Source organism: Macadamia integrifolia, chromosome 14 (genome assembly GCF_013358625.1).
Source record: "Macadamia integrifolia cultivar HAES 741 chromosome 14, SCU_Mint_v3, whole genome shotgun sequence".
Lineage (NCBI taxonomy): Eukaryota > Viridiplantae > Streptophyta > Magnoliopsida > Proteales > Proteaceae > Macadamia > Macadamia integrifolia.
This window is the reverse complement of record NC_056570.1, coordinates 28,811,852-28,837,562: the sequence shown is the minus strand read 5'-3', so window position 1 is coordinate 28,837,562 and position 25,711 is coordinate 28,811,852. Positions and strand designations below refer to the sequence as shown.

Below are 25,711 nucleotides of genomic sequence, written 5' to 3'. Positions count from 1 at the left end.
ACGACTTCCCGAGCATTAATGGCACCACCACGTCAGGGTACGAAGCCTCGAGGTTTGCGCCCGAACGGACCTAGCAGACGGGGTCACCTTCGGTTGGGAGTTCGGGCAAAGCCGAACGGACCTGACCGAGGGTCCCTCCTTCGGTTGGGAGTTCGGCCAAAGCCGAACGGACTTGACTGAGGGTCCCACCTTCAGTTGGGAGCTCGGGCAAAGCCGAATGGACCTGACCGAGGGTCCCTCCTTCGGTTGGGAGTTCGGCCAAAGCCGAACGGACCTGACGGAGGGTCCCACCTTCGGTTGGGAGTTCGGCCAAAGCCGAACGGACTTGACCGAGGGTCCGTCCTTCGGTTGGGAGCTCTGCCAAAGCCGAACTGACCTGATCGAGGGTCCCTCCTTCGATTGGGAGTTTGGCCAAAGCCGAACGGACCTGACCGAGGGTCCCTCCTTCAGTTGGGAGTTCGGCCAAAGCCGAACGGACCTGACCGAGGGTCCGTCCTTCGATTGGGAGTTCGACCAAAGCCGAACGGACCTGACCGAGGGTCCCACCTTCGGTTGGGAGTTTGGCCAAAGCTGAACTGACCTGATCGAGGGTCCCTCCTTCGGTTGGGAGTTCGGCCAAAGCCGAACGGACCTGACCGAGGGTCCCACCTTCGATTGGGAGTTCGGCTAAAGCCGAACGGACCTGACCGAGGGTCCCACCTTCGGCCAAAGCCGAACGGACCTGACCGAGGGGTCCCTCCTTCGGTTGGGAGTTCGGCCAAAGCCGAACGAACCTGACGGAGGGTCCCACCTTCGGTTGGGAGTTCGATCAAAGCCGAATGGACCTGACCGAGGGTCCCACCTTTGGTTGGGAGTTCGGCCAAAGCCGAACGGACCTAACCGAGGGTCCCTCCTTCGGTTGGGAGTCCGACCAAAGCCGAACGGACCTGACCGAGGGTCCCACCTTCGGCAGGGGGCTCTGTAAGGCCGATCCGAAGCAGCCAAAGGTCTTTTCTCTCGGTCGACCCCAAGCCTCGGACACTAGTAATGCCAAGGCCGAAGGAACAAGTCAACCAAAGAAGAAGATGTTGGTTACTCCCACAGGAAGAAGCTCCTAGTGGAAGTAAGGGGGCTCCTGATATAGCCAAAATAACCTCTATGTGGGGGCAATGACACGTGTTGCCTCTGAGACACGTGTCCTCCGCCAGACGAAGGTTCCAAGAAACCACTCATGCTCGAGCACGCTCAATCACCGAGGCACGCTCATAGAATCACGCGGGATCACGTCGTCTGCATGAGGGGAATATTCCCCCCAGAAGATTGGACGTATTCGAGTGGGACTCTAAGAGGGAAGAAGGGGGAAAACCCTAAACCCTAAGAGCTATATAAGAAGGCACGGAAGAAAGGGGAAGGTAAGTTCGGAGACCCTCACCATTACTCCCTTATTGAACTGTGCGGCCGACCCTGACTTGAGCGTCGGAGGACTAACCCCAGACAAAGCTCCGGGGCTCCGTCGTCTGTGTTTGTGTAGGTTCGACTAGCGGGGTATTTTTGGCAGCAACAAGCCCGCATTTGGCTCTGTTTAAAACACTTGCAACTGAGTCTCTAATCCAAGTAGAGGCAACAATACCCCATCTACACTCATAACCATGAAATTTCTGTTTGAACCACTCGACTTGGTATCAAACGATTATGCAAATCCAATATAATGGGGAGTTCGTAGAATCCATCAGAAATTGTTTCTGCTTTTCATTGATAAGAAATGACTTTTGGGCAAGTACAGATTTGCATTCTCATTCTCTGGGTTAAAAGGCATTATAAACATATGGTCTGATGTCTGAAACCATTTCACTAGATCAGTTATGCCTAGATTCATGAATCACCTTTTCTGGTCCATAGAGCTATGAAAGACATGTGGGGTGGGCTTATAATGGCCCAAGTAGATCTGATCCATCAGTTAGGACATCCATGGGATCCTTCTTGGAATGTAAATGTAATAGGTGTAGTAGATCATGGGATCCAATTATCCAAAGACCGGATCAAATAAGATTTTAGAAAGATGTTCAGATCATTCTGTTTCAGGATTAACACAGAGAACATTGGAATCTTTGGCCTTCTTCAAACTGATCTTAGATTTCCCATCTTTGTTATCTACAATATCAGTCTATGTTCCAGGACAGGCTAACAAGGCGTAGAATATTGAGAACCAGAATCAAAGAAGAACAAAGAGAGATAAAGGAATTAGGGAAGAAGAAGAGAGACAACAAGGGAGAGGAGATATATGTTCAGCAGTCTCCCTCCATCATATATTTGTAATACATAGATCCAAGTACAATCATAGGTGTAAAAGGAAATACAATCCTAATCTAACTCTAGTTTAGGAAACTAGAGATCTAATCTAACTTGGAAGGTAAACAACCTAATCTAACTTGGAAGGTAAACAGCCTAATCTAACTTGGAAAGTAGCTATAATAACCATATCACGATGGGGACACTCCCCCTATCATGGATACGTATTTCAACACTCCCCCTTAAGCTGGAGTATACGTGTATCAAAAGATGCTCCATCTTGGACCAATGAGAATAGAAAATCAAATGCAACACCAGTGTTCTAGACTCCAATGAATAGTGAGAACAATTAACAAACATAAAGCCAATAGCAATATCAACTCAGGCAAACCAATCATCAGCAATATCAATAGACAAAAAATGTCGTGTTGAACTATTAGCAACGAACAAAATGGATAGTAGATAATTACCAACATATGCAATACTTGATCTTCAAGAGGAGGAGACTTGATCTTCAATGTCTGAGGAAGACTCAATCTCCAAAAGGAAGAATAAAAAAATCGTAGAAATAGTAGATGTCATCAACCTCAATCCAAAATACAGTAGTAGCAGACAGGTAATGATGACAGATGGTCTCCTATAATTGCGGAACTTGATCTCCAATAGGGGAAGACTCGATCTTCAATATAAAGGAAGAACTCGATCTTCAAGGAAAGGAATTAATTCAATCGCATAAGGTGGACAACCAATCTTCAAGAACACCATATCATGATTTAAAAGAGGTAAAGATGGAGGGCAGCAACTTAGATCCTTAAGAGATCACCTCATCTTAAGATATCGCTTCATTAATGTTGCCTTTCAAAAGCTAAAATCGTTACTGAAGACACGAGCTAGTAAATAATCTTCACCAACAAAAATCTCCTATTGATGAATTGTACATAGCAGATAAAAATCTTCAATCTTCCCCTCATGTGTAGCATTACATATGAACGAATTACAATAATCAACATCCTAAATAAACTCTTAGCCAAGAGCATAAAATAACGTCTAATCTCTCCCTTACAATAGCAAGGTTGAACAAACAATCTCCATATACCATGGCATGCCAGCACCAATGCAAAAAATGCTATCAATCCCAAAGATGTGATTTTGGTCCACCAAAGCAATAAATGGCACATGTATATCCCAAATAGTAATTCTGTAATTACTTCATGCAATCTCCAATTGATACGGAACCTGAGTCAAAATACCCAACTGGTTTGGTGTAGACTTATCAAGTCCATAATAGGCAATAACAAAGGGGTAATGGCAGAATCGTAATTAATCAAAATGCCCAAGAGGATACTTGATAGGTAAAAAAGGCACTAGGATAGGAAAATGTGCAATAGTAATAGCAATTTGGTAATATCTCAAGTGTCCAAGATGGGTAGCAATCTAGTAATAAACCAGATTTTTAAGGACTCATTGGGCAAGTAAAGGGAATTGGATATGGTAGGGACTATAAAATATAAATATCTCAATGATAAAAAAAAAGGCATAGCATGGCTGTAATTCTGAAATCAAATTATTAGCACAAGCTAAGGCCAAAGGGTTAACTAGGAATGAAAAATAATTCAATTGCAATGTGTAAATAAGAGGGTAAAGGGGGGGGGGGCAATGATATGAAAAGTCAAATATTAAAATAAAAAAAAGACATAAGAACGGAGTGTAAGTAATGTATGGCCAAGGACAAATCAGAATAGAAATGAAAAGGAGAGGGGTACCTTTGGGGGAAAATAATCATCCCTGTTTTTCCTTGTTTTGCTAACTGCAGAACACGACACGTGGACAACTTTAAGACCAACGCACCGGATATAATAATCCTCACCCAACCTTGATCGTTGGATCCTTCGTTGTCCACGTGTCGTGTTCTGCAGGTAGCAAAATAAGGAAAAACAGGGATGAGAAAAACAGAGGATTTTGATCCACCTTTGGGTGGGATGCGACATGTGACATTTAACAACCTGTCACCATGCTCTTCTTCTTCCTTACATTAAAACCAGGAACCTGGCAAAAAAATGCCATGAGTTAGAGGTTATAGAACTCATCAACTAGAGATACAATTGAACCAAGATTTTGGAACTTGAATCGCAACTATAGGTCTACGATGAATACAACCCCAACAAGTCTCAACAACCTAGAATGAGGAATGTTTCAGAATCTGCAACTCCACCTTGCAGTATTGCGGTAAGAACAGGTAAAACCTGAAATCGATCTCATGGCAAGGAGGTTCTTTGGGTCTAGAATTCAAAGGCTTCAATCACCTACAGAGGGGTTTGTTGTACTTAAGATTCTAACTGAAAAGAATTGAATGTATGGGATCTGCCTCGGTTTTCTTGTTTTGCAAATTCTGCAAGAACGAGTACTGGAAATAGTAATGGCACAATGATGGATGGAACATCATAACGGAAGAAAGAGATTGGGCAGTCCTTGGATTGCAAGCTTCTGAAACGTGCGACAGTTACAAGTCCAGCTGTATAGGGAAGGTTGGTATTCTCGTGAGAGGAATTTCAGCCACCAAAACTGTAAAACCCGAAACTGAAAGTAGCTAAAGCCCAATATTATAGCCTAGTTGATATAAGAAAGTGGGTTGCTCTGCTACGGATCCATATGTACAGTAGCAAAAGAGAGAATTAGGGTGACCCACAGATCCAGGGAAAGTGTACAAATGATCAGAAAATGGGTGAGATTAGTCCTACCTTGAGTGGACTCACAAGCCTAAGAGAGAAGACAACTTATGGTGTAAAAATGGGCAAACTGGAAGGTTACCCTGCTGCCAACCGGCCAACTAATTGGACGAGCAGAATGCAGGAAAAGTGTTTTTCCCATGTGTGGCCCACATCCTTATACCCCTGAGCCTCGTACTTACCCATTATGTAGGGGTCCTCATGCTGACCAAATCCAACCTAATAGGTGAATGTTTGGTGAGGTCCATCAATGGGAATTGAGCTTTAATCAGTTTTATATTTTAAAAGTACTTTTGAGAAACAATTTTCAGTTTTAAGCAGTTCACCCAAATGGGCCTTAAGGACCCATTGGCTGAATTATAAAACAAGCTAAAGGCCACTTTTTCACCTCATTTGCTACTATAAATTCAGTGGAACAACAGCAAGGAAAAGGAATTGAATGTATGGGATCTGCATCGGTTTTCTTTTTTTTGCAAATTCTGCCAGAATAGAGTGCTAGAAACAGTAATAGCACAATGATGGCTGGAACAACATAATGGAAGGAAGAGATTGGGCAGTCCTTGGATTGCAAGCTTCTGAAACGTGGGTTCAACGACAATTACAAGTCCGATCATGTAGGGAAGATTGGTATTATCGTGAGAGGAATTTCAGCCACCAAAACCGTAACACCCTAAACTGGAAGTAGTTGAGCCTAGTGTTATAGCCCAGTTAGCATAAGAAAGTGGGCTGCTTTACTATAGATCCATATGAATAGTAGCAAAAGAGAGAATTAGGATGGCCCATAGATCCAGGAAAGTGTACAAATTGTCAGGAAATGGGTGAGATCAGTCCTACCTTGAGTGGACTCACAAGCCTAAGAGAGAAGACAACTGATGGGCAAACTAGCAGGTCACCCTACTGCCAACCAGCCAATGGTTGGGCTAGAAGAATGCAGGAAAAGTGTTTCTTCCGTTTGGGGTCCACATCCCTATACCTTGAGCCTTGCACTTACCCACTATGTAAGGGTCCTCATGCTGACCAAATCCAACCTAATAGGTGAGTGTTTGGTGGGGTTCATCAATGGGAATTGAGCTTTAATCAGTTTTATATTTTAAAAGTACTTTTGAGGAACAATTTCCAGTTTTATGCAGTTTAGCCAAACGGGCCTTAAGGACCCATTGGCTAAATTGTAAAACAAGCTAAAGGCCACTATTTCACCTCATTTACTGCTGCAAATTTGGTGGAACAACAAGAAGGAAAAGGAAGAAGAAGAAGAGGAGGGGCCACTATTTCACCTCATTTACTGCTGCAAATTCGGTGGAACAACAATAAGGAAAAGGAAGAAGAAAAAGAGGAGGAGGAGGGGAACAACAACTGCGATTTTTGGGGCTGCCTAAACCTCAGGTAAGGCTGTTGCCCTATTATTTTCCTAAATTTGTTTAAGTTAGTAACAGTAGGTAGCTAGGGTTTAGGGTTTCAGTGGTGTAGGGACTGCAATTGAATTCCTCTGAGCTGAATTCATAACCCTGTAAGAGAAACCCCAATTTTGGGAAGGGTTCTTGTCACACCCCATTCTCACAGAACCGGATCGGTGACCGAATTAACTCCTGTTAACCCAAAATCTGTCAAGATCATCTGATGCAGTAACCACAACATAGTACACACACATCCAAAGAAAGAAAAATCTATATTTTAGCGGAAGTCTTGTATGTATATACTTGTAAGTACCCCAATACTCTTGATACCCAAATTTTGTTACATAATACATTTACATGTGGGCCTGTAGGCATGATATATACACAAGAAATACAATTTAAATATCTAGAGTACAAAAGGTGTAATATAACAGAATAATAAAAAAGAATCTCGGGTAGGTATCAAAGTTGTTGTCTTGCTACACGACTTTCGCATGGCACTCGGCACTGTATCCAAGATCTTTGGGGACCCACCAATCCTTGGCTGGAAATTCTATGGTGGGTTCCGACTCTAGCTGTTCGATTGGATAACCTGCAAGATCATTTAAAAATGGTATGAACATGGGATGAGCTCACTAGCCTAGTAAGTGAAAAGAAAGACCAAACAATCATTCGCAATACAAATGAACCTATATGTATGCAAGTCCTTTTTTTTTTATAACCTACATCACCTAAACAACATTTTTAAATCATAAGTTATGTGCTACTCATAACCACAGTACATGTATGCCCCGGGCACGAGTCGCGTACTCCATCTCTCGATACACCCATAGAGTTGTCGTAGAAGGCCAGCTATGGGTACCGAAAAAGTAAATTGTTGTTCCTCAGTGACATTAAAGTAAATTATTGTTTCTCAGTAACATTAAAGTAAATTATTGTTTCTCAGCAATATTAAAGTAAAATGGACTTTACCCTGCATTAAAGTAAAAACAGTATGATTGGCCCTCAGATTATATCACAAAAGTTGCCAACCGTCCAAGTGATCAGCGGAGCTTACTTCTAATCGCTACTATTGGTATACAATCTCGGGCTTCCCCCTAGTGATATACCCAATAGCTAATCCACTGTTCAGAAGGGTCATAGCACAAGAAAATGTCATTCCTAACTGCATGCTTCTATATGAGATAGTAGCAATGCATAGTATCACTGAGTCTCATTCCACGGGCCACCAATGTATTCGTTCCAAGTTGACTATGGCATCTAATCTAGCAATGCATCATATTCAATAATTTAAAATCCTCCATCTCATAACTCATAGCAAGAATAAGCAATTAACAATTAAAGTCACAACATAACAAATTATAAATGAATATCATAATGCACAAGACAATGTATGTAAATGACATTTGTGGATGACGAGTCTACACATAGTAATAAAGTAATGACATGGCTAGTCTACAACAACAATGGAATCATGCAAAACACTCCAAAAATAAAGTTAACGTCTTCTCCCCACTTACTTAGATATGTACAATGGCTCACGCCCGGTACATAACCGATTTCTTATCATAAAAAGGTTAAGTTTAGTATATCTCTACTTTAGGTTCAAGACCAACGAGGTACGATGATCTCAACATGTTTAAAATCACTATAGGATATTGCCCGACAAATTTAGGCCCTATTGGAGTCCAAACTGCTGGACTGGCAGGTCAACCGGTGGACTAGGCACTCATGGGTCCTTGCTCATCGTTCGACCTAGGGGCTCTGTTAGGAGCAACGGGCCAAGAGTGGTGAGCCAGGTACCCACCAGTCCTTACCCACCGCTCGACCCAGGGGTTCTGTCTGAACCAGCGGGCCAAGAGCGACAGGCCCATCGATCGGGCTAGAAACCCAACTAGGATAGGCTGGCTCCGGATTGGTGGGTCCAACCACTTCCTATGTCACCCACCAGTCAAAATCAGGATTTTGCTGTTCAATTTCATTCTTCATCCCACCTTAAGAAAACCACAAAGGGTCGATTCGACTATATATTCCACACATCTAAGGTCCCATATTGTGATTCTAACCAAGATCTAGGGTCGATTCAAAGTTTTAAGATTAGATTTTACCTCTTTACTCAAGAACACCTTCAAAACCCCAAATCCTTTCTTCAACTCAAGAAATCACCAAATGCTTTTCAAATCTTACGATTTCTTCCTCTAAAACCTTCAAAATCAACATATAAGTCATTTATTAAACTTTAGATTCATATTCTCAAGTGGGATTAATAAGATCTAAAGGATTTCTATCCGAATCATAGGGTTTCACTTAGGGTTTCTTGAGGGTTTAAGAAATATGTGTTTCACTCTCCTCAAACTATAGATCTCATGATGAGGATCACTTTTTTGTCATCGGAATCAAAAGATCTAATTATGGCATCGTACTATGAGCATCTCTTCCTCTTTCATTCCTTCTTCTTCCCTTCTCTTTCTTTCTTTTCTCTCTTTTATTTACTCTTCTCACCCACCTTGTAAAACATTAAATGAGGGAAAAGAAAGTAATAATTTATATTTATACTTGGGTCAAAATATCTAATAACCAGATTGATAGGTTACACTGGTGGGTCTGACCCACCTATGACCATCCACTAGTCGATCGAAACTTAGCCAAATAATTGGGATTTCAATGGGACTCGGCTCCCGACGCGTATTTTACTCCTAGTATATGGTTAAAATATGTACTTGTCATAAATACGACTACATACTTTCTATTGTTCATACATGGCCTTGTGATATGTATAAGTGCAAGGCTTAGGCACGTGGACTTCACTAGGCACTGTTTTAGACTTGTCTGTCCATCCCAAGTTTAGGGTCACACTTGCCATTATGTTCTATAGGGTACCTATCTTAGCTCGATCAGGGTCAGACCCTGCACGATCAAACCAAGCCAACCAAGTAAATATGTCGAGTTTAGAAAGTAGGGTATCACATTTACCCCCCTTTTTTGAAAATTTTGTCCCCAAAATTGTAGTGCCTGGTTGTCCGAAAGGATGAGGATATTTGGCCTGGATGTCATTTTCTTTCTCCTAGGATGCTTCCTTAAGTGAATGATTAGCCCATCGAACCGTCACAAAAACGATGGAGCGAGGGCTATCAGAGATATGGTTAACTGCTTAACTTCATCTGTTCAAGCTCTAAGGTTGCTTCCTCATATAAAAGAATTTCATCCATCAGTACCGCTTCTTGTATAAGCTATGGACTGACAGCTAAGTACGAAAGGGATACAGTATGAGCCTTCCGACTTAGAGCGTCTGCTGCCACATTTGCTTTGCCTAGGTGATACTGTATATCACAATCATAGTTCTTTATATGTTCAAGCCATCTTCTCTACCTCATTTTCAAATCTCTTTGGGTGAAGAAGTATTTAAGACTCTTATGATCACTGTATATCTCACACTTCTTCCCATACAGATAATGACGCCAAATTTTTAAAGCAAAGATGACTGCTGATAGTTCTAAATCATGAGTGGGTAGTTCTTCTCATAATCCTTAAGTTTTCTAGAAGCAAATGCTACCACTTTGCCATGTTGCATGAGAACACAACCCAACCCAATTTTAGAAGCATCGATATAGACTGTCATCCCACCTATACCATTTAGAATGGTCAACGCAGAAGCTGACACTAACCACTTCTTCAATTCTTGGAAGCTGTTTTCATATTCTTCTGACCAATCAAACTTCACACCCTTCCTGGTCAACTTAATCATTAGTGCAGAAATCTGAGAAGAATTTTCGATGAGGTGTCGATAATAATTGGCTAAGCCCAAGAAGTTTCTAACTTCTATTACATTCTTGGGTGTCTTCCACTCTACTACAACCTTCACTTTATCCGAATCCACTTTGATCCAATTCTCAGACACCACTTGTCCTAGGAATCCAACTTGCTTGAGCAAAAACTCACATTTGCTGAACTTGGCATATAATTGCTGTTCTCTTAGTCTTTCTAGTACCATTCTCAAGTGTCTGACATTCTTTTCTTCAGATTTCGTGTAAATTAAGATGTCATCAATGAAAATGATGATCCACTTATCAAGGACATCATGAAATACCCGATTCATTAAATCTATAAAAGCAGCCAGTGCATTGGTTAGCCCAAAAGACAGCAGTAGGAATTCATAATGACTATACTTGGTTCTAGAAGCTATCTTTGGTATGTTATTGGCCTTTATCTTGAGCTAGTAATAACCCGATCTGAGATCAATCTTGGAAAATACCTTAGCACCTTGCAGTTGATTAAATAGATCATCAATGCGTGGCAACGGATATCGATTCTTGATGGTTAACTTGTTCAGTTCCCGATAGTCGATGCACATATGTAAACTACCATCCTTCTTTTTAACAAACAAGACTGGTGCACCCTAAGGAGAGACACTTGGGCGTATAAACCTCTTTTTCCATAAATCTTGCAACTGTGTCTGCAACTCCTTTAACTCGACTGGTGCCATTCTATACGGACCTTTGGACATTGGGGTAGCTCTAGGAATTAAATCAATGGAAAACTCTAGCTCCCTGTCAGAAGGTAGCTGGGTAAGATCATCTGGAAAGACATCAGGGAATTCCTTGACTACCTCCAATTCTTCTAGCTGTTTAATCTTTGCATCTTCATCCAGTATTGATACAAGGTAGCCCTGACATCCATCTTCCAATAATTTCACTGCCTGCAAGGTAGAGATAATAGTCTTTATAGTCGCTTCGCCCTTTTAGCTTGATATATAAGCTCTTCTCCTTCATCATCCATCACCTTAACTTGTTTCTCGGCATATATTATATTTGCTTGATGAGCCGATAACCAATCTATGCCCAGAAGGATGTCAAAATTCTACATGTTGAATTTGATAAGCTGGGCATCTAGCTTCCTTCCATTAATTTCTAGTGAACACGGCTCACATACTTCCTTCAACTGTTCCACTATGCCTGTAAGCGTGCTAACAACTAACTTGCATTCTAAAGTCTTAAATGGCACATCAAGCTTCCTAGCAAACCTCGTAGACATAAATGAATGCGAAGCTCCGAAATCAAATAACACATATGCTGGTAAACCTGATATAGATAAGACACTTAACATCGCATTGCATATAAGTATAACAGGTTACTCAAAATTTATCACAAAATTTCTTAATTAAAGTGTACCTGCTACTACTTCAATGCTGGCCCCAGCCTCCTCAGCTGATAAGGCGTACATACTTCCTTGAGGCTGGTTCCCCTGGGTCAATGCAGGTCCATAAATAGGGGGCAAATTTATGGTGCAGCTAATTGGTATTGACAATCTTCGATGAAATGCCCGTACGAGTGACAGTTATAACATCGGTTCTGAGATGCCTGAACCGAAGTGGGAGCTCTCTGCACTGATCCTGGTACAGTAGGAGAATGAGGTGGTCTCGGTGCCATAGGCAATTTACTAGTATTTGGGTGGGAAGATGTAGTGCTCCACCCACTAGTTGGTCGGGAAAGATAACGATGGCTTGTAGGGCTATCTGTAAGAGGGGCCATAATTGTATGACCCACGGAAGTTCTTGCTCGGGCTACCCGAATCGGAAAATGGATTTGCCTTCTTCCAAAGTTCAAGTGTAAGGGATGGCTCTCCCTTCTGTTGGTCCTCCACTGCCTTAGCTTTTTGCACAATCTATGCATAGTTGGTTAAGTCCAATGCCTCTAACACTGTACCAATGAATATCTTCAATCCCTTCAGCAATTTCTTAGCTTTTTCCTTGGTTGTTTTCATACGGCGAGGAGCAAAATAGAGCAAGCTCTCAAACTATTCCTAATAATCTAGAATAGTTTTGATTCCTTGGGTTAATGGCATAAATTCTGCTTCCTTGCGATTTTTGAAGCTTTGAGGGTAGTAATTTGTCGAGAACAATTCTTTGAATTGCTCCCATGTGGGTTCTGGGTGAGTTGCCATCAAAATGGGCTTAAAATCTTTCCACCATAAATCAGCGTCATTCTTAAGTTGCAACCCCTCACAGATAAGCTTCAGTGCCTCTGTGCAATCTACAATGTCAAATATCTTTTCCAACTCTTGGATCTATCGATCCGGCTCCAATGGGTCACTTTCAACCTTGGTGAAGATAAGTGGCATGTATTTCTTAAAAGACTCAACCACCTTTGCCGTACTGGTAGCTGGTCGGTGATATAGTGGATAGCCAGATAGTATGGGAAGGTGGAGGCAACATGAATGGAGGAGTGCCAAATGGTGGAACTAGTGGGGTACCACTTGGTTGATCTTGTGGTGTTAGTCCAGGTGGGGTTCCTCTAGGTTGTGCTCCAGCACTTGACCCCATGAGTGGGTCCTATAGAATAAGCACTCTAGGATGTTGACTCGGCTGAGTAGGGTTTAGATACTATTGCATAGCAGCTATAAAAGTTTGTTGTTGTTGGAGCAACTATTTCTGAAATGCCTCTTGTGATTATTAATTAAGTGTCACAGCATCACTTGGAGTGATAATAAGTGGGGGACCCAGAATCTCGTTCATAAGCGGGTTACCTTAAACTTCTTCTGGTCCAAGGTACACTTGTGGTGGTGGGTGTGAAGACTACCCCACGGATCGAGGTCCACTGGGATTTGGTGGTCGACCAACAGGTCGGGGACCACGAGTGGTACCTCGAGCATTGCCACAGGATCTGGTGCATACCATAGTGTTCTATACCTAGATTATACCAAAATATAACATTGATTAGGTGTCACAACATTCATATATACACTAATAACCAATTGCACTTTACATCATAAGTTACACTGTTACACCACACCACATGACCTTACGCACCCTCATTTAATTACCAATACATAGATTGCCGCACAACAATGCCTAACTACGCAGAAAAACACTCCTATTGGCACCTAATTGGGGCCCATTATGCATGAAATAGGAAAAATCTCAAATGCAGGGTGATCTGGGCCTTGAAACCCAAACTGACGGGCTAAACCGGTGGGCAAAGTCAGGCTGGGGCCCGCCGGTCGTGACCGAGGCAACTTTAAAAAGGGTTTTACCATTTTCTTACTTACTCATTTCTTCTCTCCAATTTAGAGCAAGGGTGATTTGAGGAACCTATCCAATGCTTCAACTCGCTATTCCACTCAATGATTCATGGTTTAAGAAGATCACTCATCCTCCTATCCACAAGTAAGTTCTCTTTCCCTATTTTCTCTTTGAGAACTATGTTTTCGGTGTTCTATTGCTATAGAAACCTTAGAATCCCAACATATACTTCATTTCTTCCTTGGAATGTTTGTTCTTTGACAATGTGATGATTTATTTGTGATTTCCATTGCTTGTTGGCCTTGCTTGACCGATTTATAGAGAGAGGATCTCAAATATATATATTTTTTTGCCCTAATTCTCTGTTTTAGGGTTTTCTCCTCTTTTCTCTTCTTTCTTACAAATTGATGGTTCAAAAGATACTCTTCACTCTCAATGCACACATACATTAGTAGAAGAGTCATTTCCATTCATGTGTGCATAGGTTTCCCCTCTTTTGATATGAGATTACTCCTTTATGGGTCGAAATTCTTTGAAAATTTAAGGTTTTCCTCATTTCTTCCCTTTTCCTTATGAATGAAGAATACAACTATGTCCATCCTCTATCAATTAGTAGTAAACTAGTTTTAAAATAATTCCTTTTGCAGGCATACACTGATTTTTCACTATGATTGAATCAACTTCACCCATGTAAAACCCCCATTTTCCCCAAGTTACTATTTTGGGGTTTCCACCCATTTTTCTCTAATTTATTTAATTTCCTTGTTATGATTTTGTTCATTGTTACCTATCCATCCACCCCCCTTTTTATACTATTCCTTATTACCTTCATTTCATACCTTTGTTTATTTACACTTACATATCTCCTTGGTACTTTTAGGATGTCTTCGTGAAAAGGCAAAGAGACAGCTTCTTCATCTAAGAGGAGGAAGACAACCATCTCCAGGGGAAGAAGTTCAGCCATAGGTTCCTCTTCTTTGGGGGCCCGATTTGTGAGGGAAACTTCCACTGACCTTGCAGATTTTGATGAGAGGTTATTCCATAGCCTAGAGGCAGTTGTGGCCTGGTTTGTCCTTTTTAAGAATCGGTCATGATGGAGAAAACTGTAGTAATGGGGGATTTTGACGGCTTCCAGATGTTGGATAAGTTCACCGCCTTGGGTTGGCGGTTGATGCTTGACCCCAACCGACCTTGTTACGAAGACCTAGTTCGGTATTTCTATTGCAACTTGGAGGTCTCTTTTGAGAATGGAGAGTACTCCCTAACTAGCATGGTGAAGGGAGTAAACATCATATTGACCATGGATTTATTTGTGGGGATCCTAGGAATATCAGTAGAGGGTACCGATTACTATAGTGCCCCAAGGATAAAAGCTATGGGCCCAGCCTTGAGTCCAGAGATGCAGGAAGACATTTATGAGACCATCAGAGGGAGCAAGGTGTGTCCTTGTTTGATACGGCTTACAATGCAGATGCCCGTGTGTTTGCACGCTTGGCTCAATTCAACTTGCTCCCTAGAGCGGGTCACAGAAAACAAGTCAACTTCATGGCGGCCTACCTTACCTATTGTATCTTCATGGCTTTGGAGAAGGGTGCCTTGCATCTATGCCTCCCATACATTATGATGAAGATCATGGAGTACCATACAATGCATCCCAACGACTCAGGATTCCCTATAGTAGGTCTCTCACCAGTCTTTGAGTACTTTTAGGTGGACTTGAGAGGTGAGGAAGGAAAGTTTCTCGCTGATAGGTTTACCAGGGAGAACTTACGTAGGATGGGCCTATAAAGTCATATGGGTCCACCCCAGGAGGCAGGAGGGGAAGGAGCAGAGGATATGGAAGGAGGAAGCGACCGTGAGGAGGATGAGGATTACATCCCTCATCTTGATGAGGAGGACATTTATGATGGGAGATCCTCGAGGAGGAGCCTCTAGAGACCAGGGCTACAGATCTGCAATTCAGAGCCCCATCATCATCAGTTGGGGCATTTGACTTTTAGGGGCTGATGGATAGTGTGAATGCCCTGAAAGATGGGCAAATTCAGATTTTGAGCCGTTTGGATGAGAGTGCCACTAGAAAGAGGCCACTCCAGGACAGGCAGGCTAAGATTTTGGAGAGGGTAGAGGAAACTACAACCTGTGAGTTGGCGATGCAGCATAGGTTGGGAAGGATGGAGGCAAATTTCCAAGCCTTAACTGAGGACTTGTATAAGGTCTTTAATGAAATTATAGCTGATTTTCGTATGGTGAAAAAGGAGGTTACCTTGACTAATGATAGGCTTGACTATTATGATCGACGGCTCCACATCAACTCATGGCCTAGAGGTGGGGGGACAATCACAATCGACGACGATGATTGATGGAGTGGCGGACCCTTCCTATCTTGTCTTGTCTTGTCTTGGCTTAGAGCAATCTTCTATTTTCTCTCTTTTCTATCCTTATCTTCTATTCCTTTCTCTCTCTATTTGGTGGTGATAATACTGTGGTTTGTGTATTTTGATGCATTTTCTATGGTTTGGAGTTGGTAGTGTGTCTATATTGATGGTTGGAAACTTTTGAATAGCTTTATTTGTTTTGATGAACTTGTTGTAGTTTGGTGGTTACAGTGTCTATCACCCTTCTTTTTGTTTGTTATCTTTGTATAATTGTGCTCTATCAGGTGATACTTTTGAAAAATTTTGGTTTTCTAATTATAGCATCGTTATGCTGTCGAAATTTTGTTAGAATTTAAAATCAATAGTTTATATAATCGGTCAATCGACCCTTTATTAATTTGATTAGGTTATACTCTCGTACATGCAATGGAATGCAAGAATTTAAAATTTTGCATCTTATTCCATGTTTTAATTCCTTAAAGATTTTATATTTACCCAACTATGGGTCCTATTATAAAATTCTATAGAGATCTATTTTGCATGCTGTGAGTGGGTTGAGCATCACGCTTTGATACCACTGTTGTGACACCTCGTTCTCACAGAATTGGATCGGTGACTGAGTTAACTCCTATTAACTCAAAACCTACCAGGATCATCTGCTGCAGTAATCACAACACAACACACACACATCTAAAGAAAGAAAAATCTATATTTCAGTAGAAGACTTGTATGTATATACCTGTAAATATCCCAATACTCTTGATACCTAAATTTTGTTACATACTAGATTTACATATGGGCCCCTAGGCGTGATATATGCACAAGAAATACATTTTAAATATCTAGAGCACAAAAGGGGTAGCATAACAAAATAATAAAAAAAAATCCTAGTTAAGTATCAATATTGTTGTCCTGCAACACAACTTTAACATGGGCACTCGGCACTCAGCATTATGCCTAAGATCTTTGGGGACCCACCAATTCTCGACTAAAAATTCTACGGTGGGTTCTGACTCTAGCTCTTCGGGTGGATAACCTGCAAGATCATCTAAAAATGGTGTGTAAGTGGGATGAACTCACTAGCCCAGTAAATGAAAAGAAAGACCAAACAATCATTCACAATACAAATGAACCTATATCTATGTAAGTCCATTTTTTTTTATAACCTAGATCACCAAAGCAACATTTCTAAGTCATAAATTATGTGCTACTCACAACCACAGTGCATGTATGCCCCGGGTACGAGTCGTGAACTCCATCCCGCGATACACCCATAGGGTTGTCGGAGAAGGCCAACCATGGGTACTAGAAAAGTAAATTGTTATTCCTCAGTGACATTAAAATAAATTTTTGTTTCAGAGTGACATTAAAGTAAAATGGGTCTTGCCTTGCATTAAAGTAAAAACAGTACGACTGGCCCTCTGATTATATCACCAAAATTACTAACCGTCCTAGTGATCAACCGAGCATATTTCTAACCACCACCGTTGGTACACAACCTTGGGCTTTCCCCCGGCAATATACCCAACACCTAAACCCCTGTTGGGAAGAATCGTAGCTAGAAAAATGTCATTCATAACCGTATGCTTCTATATGAGATAGTAGCGATGCATAGTGCCATCGATAGTATGACTGCATAGTGTCACCATGTCCCATTCCACGGGCCACCAATGCATTCGTTTACAAGTCAACTACGGCATTTAGTTTAGCAATGCATCATATTCAATAATTTAAAATCATCCATCTCATAACTCATAGCAAGAATAAGTAATTAACAATTAAAGTCACAACATAACAAATTATAAATGAATATCACAATGTATAAGACAATGCATGCAAATGGCATTCATGGATGACTAGTCTACACACAGTAATAAAGTGATGACATAGTTAGTCTACAATAATAATGAAATGATGTAAAACACTCAAAAAATAAAGTCAACGTCCTTTCCCCAGTTACTTAGATATGTACAATGGCTTAAGCCTGGTATGAGCGAGATCTGGAGCAAGAAGACGCGAGTTCCTATCATAAAATGTTGAGTTTAGTTTATCTCTACTTTAGGTTCATAACCAATGAGGTACGCTGATCTTTACGCGTTTAAAATCACTATAGCAGGTTACTCGAAAAATTTGGGCCCTATCGGAGTCCAAACTATCGGACTGGTAGGTCAACCGGTGGACGAAGCACCTATCGGTCCTTGTCCGTCGCTCGATCCAGGGGCTCTATCAAGAATGGCAAGCTAGGTGCCAACCGGTCCTCTCCCACCGCTCGCCCTAGGGGTTCTGTTTGGACCGACAGGCTAGGAGTGATTGGCCAAGATCGGCCAGCCAAGTGCCCACCGATCCCTACCCATCGGTCTAGCCAGAAACCCAACTAAGATAGGTGGGCTCCAAATTGGTGGGTCCAACCACTTCCCAAGTCACCCACCAGTCAGAACCGGGATTTTGTTGTTCACTTTCATTCTTTATCCCGCCTTGGGGAAACCACAAGGGGGTCGATTGAACTGTATATTCCACACATATAAGGTTCCATATTGTCATTCTAACCTAGATCTAGGGTTGATTCAAAGTTTTAAGCTTGGATTTTACCTCTTTGCTCAAGAATACCTTCAAAACCCCAAATCCCTTCTTCAACTCAAGAAATCACCAAATGCTTTTCAAATCTTACAATTTCTTCCTCTAACACCTTTAAAATCATTATATAGGTCATTTGTTAAACCTTAGATTCATATTCTCAAGTGGGATTAACAAGATTTAAAGGATTTCTACCCGAATCATATGGTTTCACTAAGGGTTTCTTGAGGGTTTAAGAAATATGGGTTCACTCTCCTCAAAATGTAGATCTTAAGATGAGGATCACTTTTTTTGCGCCGGAATCAAAAGATCTAACCTCGATGTCGCACTACGAGCACCTCTTCCTCTTTCCTTCCTTCTTCTTCCCTTCTCTTTCTTTCTTTTATCTCTCTTTTTTACTCTTTTCACCCACCTTGTAAAACATTAAATGAGGGGAAAGAAGGATAATAATTGCTATTTATACCTGGGTCAAAATATCTAATAACCATATTGGTAGGTTACACTGGTGGGTTCAACCCACCTATAACCACCCACTAGTCGACCGAAACTTAGCCAAATAAATGGGATTGCAATGGGACTCGGCTCATGACATGTATTTCACTCCTGGTATACGATTAAAATATATTGTCATAAATACGGTTATGTACCTTCTATTGTTTATACATGGCCTTGTGATATGTGCAAGTGCATGGCTTGGGCACGCAGACTTCATTAGGAACTGTTTTAGACTCGTCTGGCCATCCTGAGTTTAGGGTCACCCTTGTGATCATGTTCTATAGGATACCCATCTCAGCTTGATCAGGTTCAGACCCTGCACGATCAAATTGAACCAACCGGGTAAATATACCGGGTTTAGAAAGTAGGGTATCACAGTTTTGGGACCCCATTTGCAAGAAACCCATTCCTATAAACCCTAGAACGAAGGGATTTCAGTAATTGGGCAAAATTTATGCAAATTGAAATTGAATTAAGGCTGAGTATGGCCTGAATTTTGCAATAGAGCAAAAAGCATAATTTTAATTGAAGAAGAGTAGGGTTTTGGGCCATGTTAACTTGATTATTCTCTCTAAAATCAATTATAACAGCTCAATTGAGGTTAAAATATGATTCCTATGATTGTATCCATGTTTATTCAAACTTAATTGAGTATTAAATTGGAAGAATGCATTCAGCCCTCTAGTTTACTCAATTCGTGTCCAATTCTGAATTTTGTTTGGGGAATTGGGTAGTATACTATTATACAATTTTTAAGTACTGCATTTCGGTGTTTGGGGGCTGTAGAGTGACCTTAGAGTCCATGTAAGACCTTCCCCATGTTTTCGTGGAAAATACCCATTGGCCATGGGCAGCCCAAGCTAGGGAAACTGGTAGAACAACCTATGAAAGTGTAGGAAAGTTTTACAGAAAAAACCTTCCGGTTGGGGCAAGCAGCCAGCTGATCGAGACCCGCCGGTTGTGGTGTTTTAGGCCCAATCAGCCCCTATTTTGGATGAATTGTACCCTGCCCCTTATGGGTTATGTTCCCTACCTAATTACCCAAATTCACCCTATGGGTAGGGGTAGCTCAAGGGCATTTTAGAGGCTTAAATGAGGTTGGGACATGGGTTGTTAAGAGTTGTTTTGGGTTTAGCAGTAAACCTATAGTTAGTCACATTAGGTATTATGAATGTTTGATAATATTATACAGCATTGGCTAGGAACCCAAAACTTATCGGATGAGGACACACTATTGATTTGGGAATCTAGTGAAAAGACATCATATACGGATTTTGGAGGTGAGTGGGTGTTTGACCTTATTTTACGAAGTGTTTTTGCATTATTTTCTATTTCTGCATGAATCATTTGTATGTGATTATGATATGATGGAATTGTTATCTTTTTTCTACTATTATATGCTAACCTGCGAATATGGATTGATGAGGCTGTGGAATGGTTTCTAGACTATGGAGGTAACTGAGATGAGTTAGTATAGTTATGTGATTTTGAGCTGTGAATTTGGATTGTGGTTCTATGGATGAGGTCTACAGTTGTAACTATGATATTGACTGCCTGGGGCACAGTGTGGCTAAGGGGGGGATCCGGTACATGGGCCTAAAGATCAGTAGTATAGTTATAACTGTGGCTTTGACAGTCTAGGGCATGGTGTGGCCAAGGTGCGTTATAGTACCATGGGCCTAGAGGTCAGAGGATGTGTAGTTATAGATACGATCGAAGGCAAAGTGCGGCTGAGGGGGGATCCGGTACCATGGGCTCAGAGGTTGGTATTACAGTGATGGCCACCAATGTATGACTGGATGCTATGAATGTGATTGATTCATGTAGATTGCATCTGGTGAGGATTCATAGACCTTGGTGCGACACCCCTTGCTAATAGGGGGTTAGGTACTGGCTAATTCTAGGGGATGTTATGTTTATGATGTAGCACGGGTGATCGATGGGGTTTTCAAGACTGTGGCTGCCCCACAGCACAAGTGACCGATGGGTTTTTTGGGACCTACAAGCTCCTAACTCGCAATTAGCATGTATCGCTGGGTGACTGATGGGTTTTCCGGGACCAGGGATACCACCTATATTGTAGTAGCACTGAGACCCTATATGGACTTAGTAATTGTTTGCTAGGTATTGTGTGATAAAAATGGATCATGAGAATCATCTAATTTGCTCGAGCATATTGCATCATTTGTTTGCGTGTGCTTGCATGTACACTCCTCCTGGGCTTGTGAAGGTGACCCCTCGTTGATTAGTTTTTTAGATGGTGGAACCGGTACTGAGGCAGGATTGGATTTCAGCTGCAGTTGTGAGGTTGTGTCTGCGTGACACCAGGATGCTAATGGACTTCACTTCTATTATTTCATATATTTCTTTTGATGTAAATATTTATGAAATGTGTAGTAAGTAATATTATAACATGTGGTTGTTTATAGATATAAAACTTTGTATAATATAATTTATCATTTTAGTACATCACTAGTAATAAATGTATGATTTTATTTGCATACTTCGATTGTAGTTGTGATCTTGGTGGCATTTTTGAAATTAAGCTACTGCATCTGTGATCCTGGAGGGTTAGGCTGACTGGGTTGAGAATCTAGTGTCGCATACCTTGGCCTAATTTGAGGCAGGGTGTGACAAAAACCCTAAGACTTCTGATCACCCTGGTGGGTAGACCATTTGCCCAAAGTCTCAACTTGAACTGTGCGGATCAAAGTGACTTCTAACAATATTTTTTTTTTCTTCTACAATAATCAAACACGAGTTACTTTATTTTTTTTTTCTTTTCTTCTTCTTCTTCTTCATGGTTCTGATACCATATAGAAATTTGAGAACCAGAATCAAAGAAGAAGAAAGAAGACAGACAAAAGGATGGAAGAAGAAGAGAGACAGTAAGGGAGAGGAGTAGCCATATGTTCAACAGTCTCCCTCCATCGTATATTTATAATAAATAGATCCAAGTACAATCATAGGTGGAAAAGAAAATACAATCCTAGTCTAACTCTAGTTTAGGAAACTAGATATCTAATCTAACTAGGAAGGTAGACAACCTAATCTAACTTGGAAAGTAACTAAGATAACCATATCACGATGGTGACACTCCCCCTATCGTGGATACATATTCTAACACAAGATGACACATTGTATAAAATATATTGAAGTTAAATGCTAGAGGTTGGGTTTAGACCATCAATTGGCTTAGTGTGGATGTGTTGATAGACCAATACTTGTACAAGTTTAAGTTGATCAATATAGTAATAGAATAGTTTGAATTTAAAATACATACAAACCTATATATATATATATAGAGAGAGAGAGAGAGAGAGAGAGAGAGAGAGAGAGAGAGAGAGAGAGAGAACCCCAAGGGGGTACTGAGTTGGCAAGGGACCTTCGCCTGGGTAAGCGTGGGATTTTGAGTTCAACTCCTCTTACCTCCTTAGGACCACTCACACAGGGGTGTTTAGTGTTTTTCACAGCTTTCGGTAAAAGTTGAATGATTCTCATGCAACCCTGGTATGACCCCGTCCATGCAGTTGTGGGGTCAATATGGGTCCACGTGACTAGTCATGCCGGAAGTCTTGATACCGATTATTAGCAAAGGGAGAGAGAGAGAGAGAGAGAGGAGAGGGGCTCGCATGATAACATTTTTGCTACTAGGACATATTCTATTTTAGAAATAAATTTTAATATTTGTTTCTAGGTCAAATTTCTAGACAAAAAAATGCGTTTGTTAGGCATAGAAATATCTGTTTCTAGAGCTTGTATAAATTTACAAAAATGCCATTGAATACCACAAAAACCAAATATACAATGTTAACGGAGAATGTCGCAAGTGCGGGGCTTGACTTGTGCCCTTCCCCTTTATTTCTCCCTTTTTGTTTCTGAACAAAGGAGTTCTAAGTTTTTTCTACTTGGTTTTCAACTTTTAATGTTTCTCAACAACCAGCTAATTCCTAGAAACATAAAAAAGAATAGGTGGTAACAAACATATTTTTATTATTTTTTTGTTCTTACAAACAAAAAAAAGAAAACGCAAAAGCAGAAGTGTTATCATGCATGGTCTTAATTTCTTGAGTCAATCACACTAACTTGCCGAAGATCATGAAAGAAGGCCCGCAAATCATCACGAGGGGGAAGGTTCTCCCTAATGACATTAACTTCCAAAAAGTTGTTCATCCATGAATGAAGTGAAGGGAAATTCTTGGAATTCCACACCTTGAAACAAGCAGCTTCTTCTACCATCTCTAACCAATAAGCAATCCAACCAACCACAATGTCCGCAAACCCAATTCTCTCACCTCCAAAGAATCTCTTCCCCTTAATCTCTCCTTCAAGTGCTTCTAAAGCCTCTGTTGCTGATTCTACAGCCTTCACCTGATCATCTCCAGTAGAACTGAAAGCCATATGAATCTTCGGCAAGAACTTTCCAAGAACAAAAATCCTTGTCAATTTTATCATAAGTTGGAAGGGAAAAAAGAGAATATTACAAAGCAAAGACGGCACCAAGAGGCACTAGGCCATAGAGAAACAAAGAGAAAAACAATAGGAACAAAAACATCAACCCAAGAATGATTGGAGAATCAAAACTGAATCGTCAAAAAAAAAAATAATAATTAAATAATACTAAAAAAAGAGCAATAATGAAGTAGTGGGCCTCACCTTCTCATCTGCAAATTTAGCCCAAAAAAGTGCTTGTGCTCTCTCATATGGATCTGAGGGCAATATAGGATTCTTCATCCATGTCTCCTCTATGTACAAGATAATAATCCTCGACTCAGGTATGGCTTTGCCACCATGAATGAGTACAGGAACCATCTTATGAACCGGGTTCGACGAAAGAAGCAATGGACTCTTGTTTCTTAGATCTTCCTCTATAAACTCGTATTCAATTCCCTTCAGTTTCAATACCCATCTAACCCTCCAGCTAAATGGACTTAACTTTGTACCTAAGAGCTTCAACTCCTTTTCCTCCTCCATCTTCATGTGTTGCTGTCTTGGTAACAGTTATTCTTTATAAGCATGGAGTAAGATTTCTCCTCTTAAGATTCAAGTGGAGAACATAGCAGATCTTGAGATGTAAGAGTCCAGATTGTATGTGCATTATACACTAATGTCATTGGATTATCGTTTATCTTGTAAGGATTCGAAATCTAGTGGTTCTTCTGTTCAAGACTTCAAGTTGGTCACATTCCTAAAAGTTTCCATTTTTAGTGGCATCTTTTAGTTGTTCAATTACTTGTATTTGGCTAAAGCCAAAACACAAAAGTTATTGGAGTGTTTGGTTTGCCTTTCTTATGACGTTAAGGGATACGATAAAGATTGGAAGGAGTTTTGGAATACGACTTGGACCCAAATGAAGTGTAATGGGTAGCACAAAATGGGGTGACGAGTGACTGGCACATGCCAGTAGGCCCCCTTCTGTTTTTGGAGAATTGTTTATTGGGTAAAACTGTTTGAATGAGTGGTAGACTATGAACCCAAGAGCATATGGTTCAGTTGGCAATCGAGTGAGTATAAGTCGATGTGTTTTGAGTTGGCCTCCTCTTATTTTTGTGGGGTCAATTCCATGATTTCTACTATTCTCATAGGAGGGGGTGTATGTGTGAGGGCATACACATGCTTTTGAGATTAATTGGGCCAAAGGTCTGGACATCCTTATTGGCCAAAAAAAAAAAAAAGGTGAAACCCACCAAGCTACTGCACCTCTAATTTCTGTAGGCATGTGTAAGGATTTTGATTGATTAGCTATCAACATCCTATGTGAGGAAAATCTGTTGATTGATGGAACTCAAGTGAAACCCACCAAGCTACCGCACCTTTTGTTGCCATCAATATCTAATGACGTCAATCTAAAGAGACAAACTGCCCTCAATGTAAGTGGAAAACCATTCAGTCACATTCAACTTATCTTATTATCTTGTGGACGGGGAGGGGGCGGGGGGTGTTAAGAACAGCTTCTAAAAATTTGGAATCGGTACCAACAACCTTAAAATCGGCCGGTAGATCTGAAAACTCATAGATTCTAAAACTTCTTGGTATGAATCAGCTAGAATTAAAGATCATTCACGGCCAATTTTTATAAAAAAAAAATGGTGTAGGACTAGCATTGTAACTTAGAGTCATTATCTTAGCTTTATAATATCAAATGACAGATTTGATATTGCACAGCAGCTATAACCTGGCCAGATAGAGAATGAAAGCGAGAGCTCGACTGTCAACTCTTACATGTAGAAAAGTAATGCAATATTACACTATTGTCAAACAATTCAACCAGAAGAAACTAAGGTTTCAAGAAACATTTCTGAAGGGCTGCAGAAAGATACATATATTCCACCCCTACAATCATCCAAGAGAGTATAAAAGTAGTCAATAAAAGTGTTTTTAAGGTTAAGATACAATTCAATATATCAGTTGTTCTATGCCTATGAACTGAGAGGGTATTCCAATAACTGTCCAATAAGTAATAATATTTAAAAAGATAGAATCTCAGTTGGAACAAAATTAATTAGGATAAGATAAGATGAGAACCAAAAATTAAAAAATTACAAGGAAAAAGAAAAAGGGAAAATATAATAAACCCAAAAGTGAAAAATACTATGGTGCAATTCTTTTTGGATCACGTGGAAAAAGAGATGTTTTCGCGGATGTTGTCAAGGGCACAGAAGAGCATCACAACACGCTCCAACCCTGCTTCAAATCCTGCATGTGGGGGTGCACCATACCTGTTGCAGACCATCTATTAGAAAACCATGTCAAAAAATACAAGTAAAAGCTTTTCCACAGCAATGGATCTGTGAACATGGAATTTACATGATGAGAAACTTCAGTGAATCCATTCGTTTATTAGTTTTTTTTTTTTTTGGT

General features: G+C 40.7%; 2 protein-coding genes across 4 annotated transcripts in view; both read right to left on the bottom strand.

The window, feature by feature from the left end:
- Positions 1-22,821: 22,821 nt before the first annotated feature.
- On the bottom strand, positions 22,822-24,218 carry LOC122061520 (probable glutathione S-transferase). Of its 2 annotated transcripts, none has more exons than XM_042624807.1 (2): positions 23,507-24,218; positions 22,822-23,257 (listed from the first exon to the last, which is right to left on the bottom strand). In XM_042624807.1, exons 1-2 carry the CDS (start codon positions 23,828-23,830, stop codon positions 22,910-22,912), a joined length of 672 nt encoding a protein of 223 aa, XP_042480741.1. In that variant the 5' UTR covers positions 23,831-24,218; the 3' UTR covers positions 22,822-22,909. The 2 variants fall into 2 exon arrangements, with proteins under 2 accessions (XP_042480741.1, XP_042480740.1); XM_042624806.1 differs by having other exon boundaries at positions 22,822-23,269; positions 23,507-24,146.
- Positions 24,219-24,948: 730 nt separating this feature from the next.
- LOC122061521 (aspartate--tRNA ligase 2, cytoplasmic-like) overlaps positions 24,949-25,711 on the bottom strand; it is a 46,255-nt gene continuing 45,492 nt past the window's right edge. For both annotated transcript variants that reach the window (XR_006134663.1, XM_042624809.1), the window contains exon 6: positions 24,949-25,183. Coding sequence is in view for 1 of the 2 variants with exons in the window: in XM_042624809.1 (XP_042480743.1) it covers positions 25,114-25,183 (70 nt within the window). In the remaining variant the exon portion in view is untranslated. The remainder of the gene's footprint in view (positions 25,184-25,711) is intronic.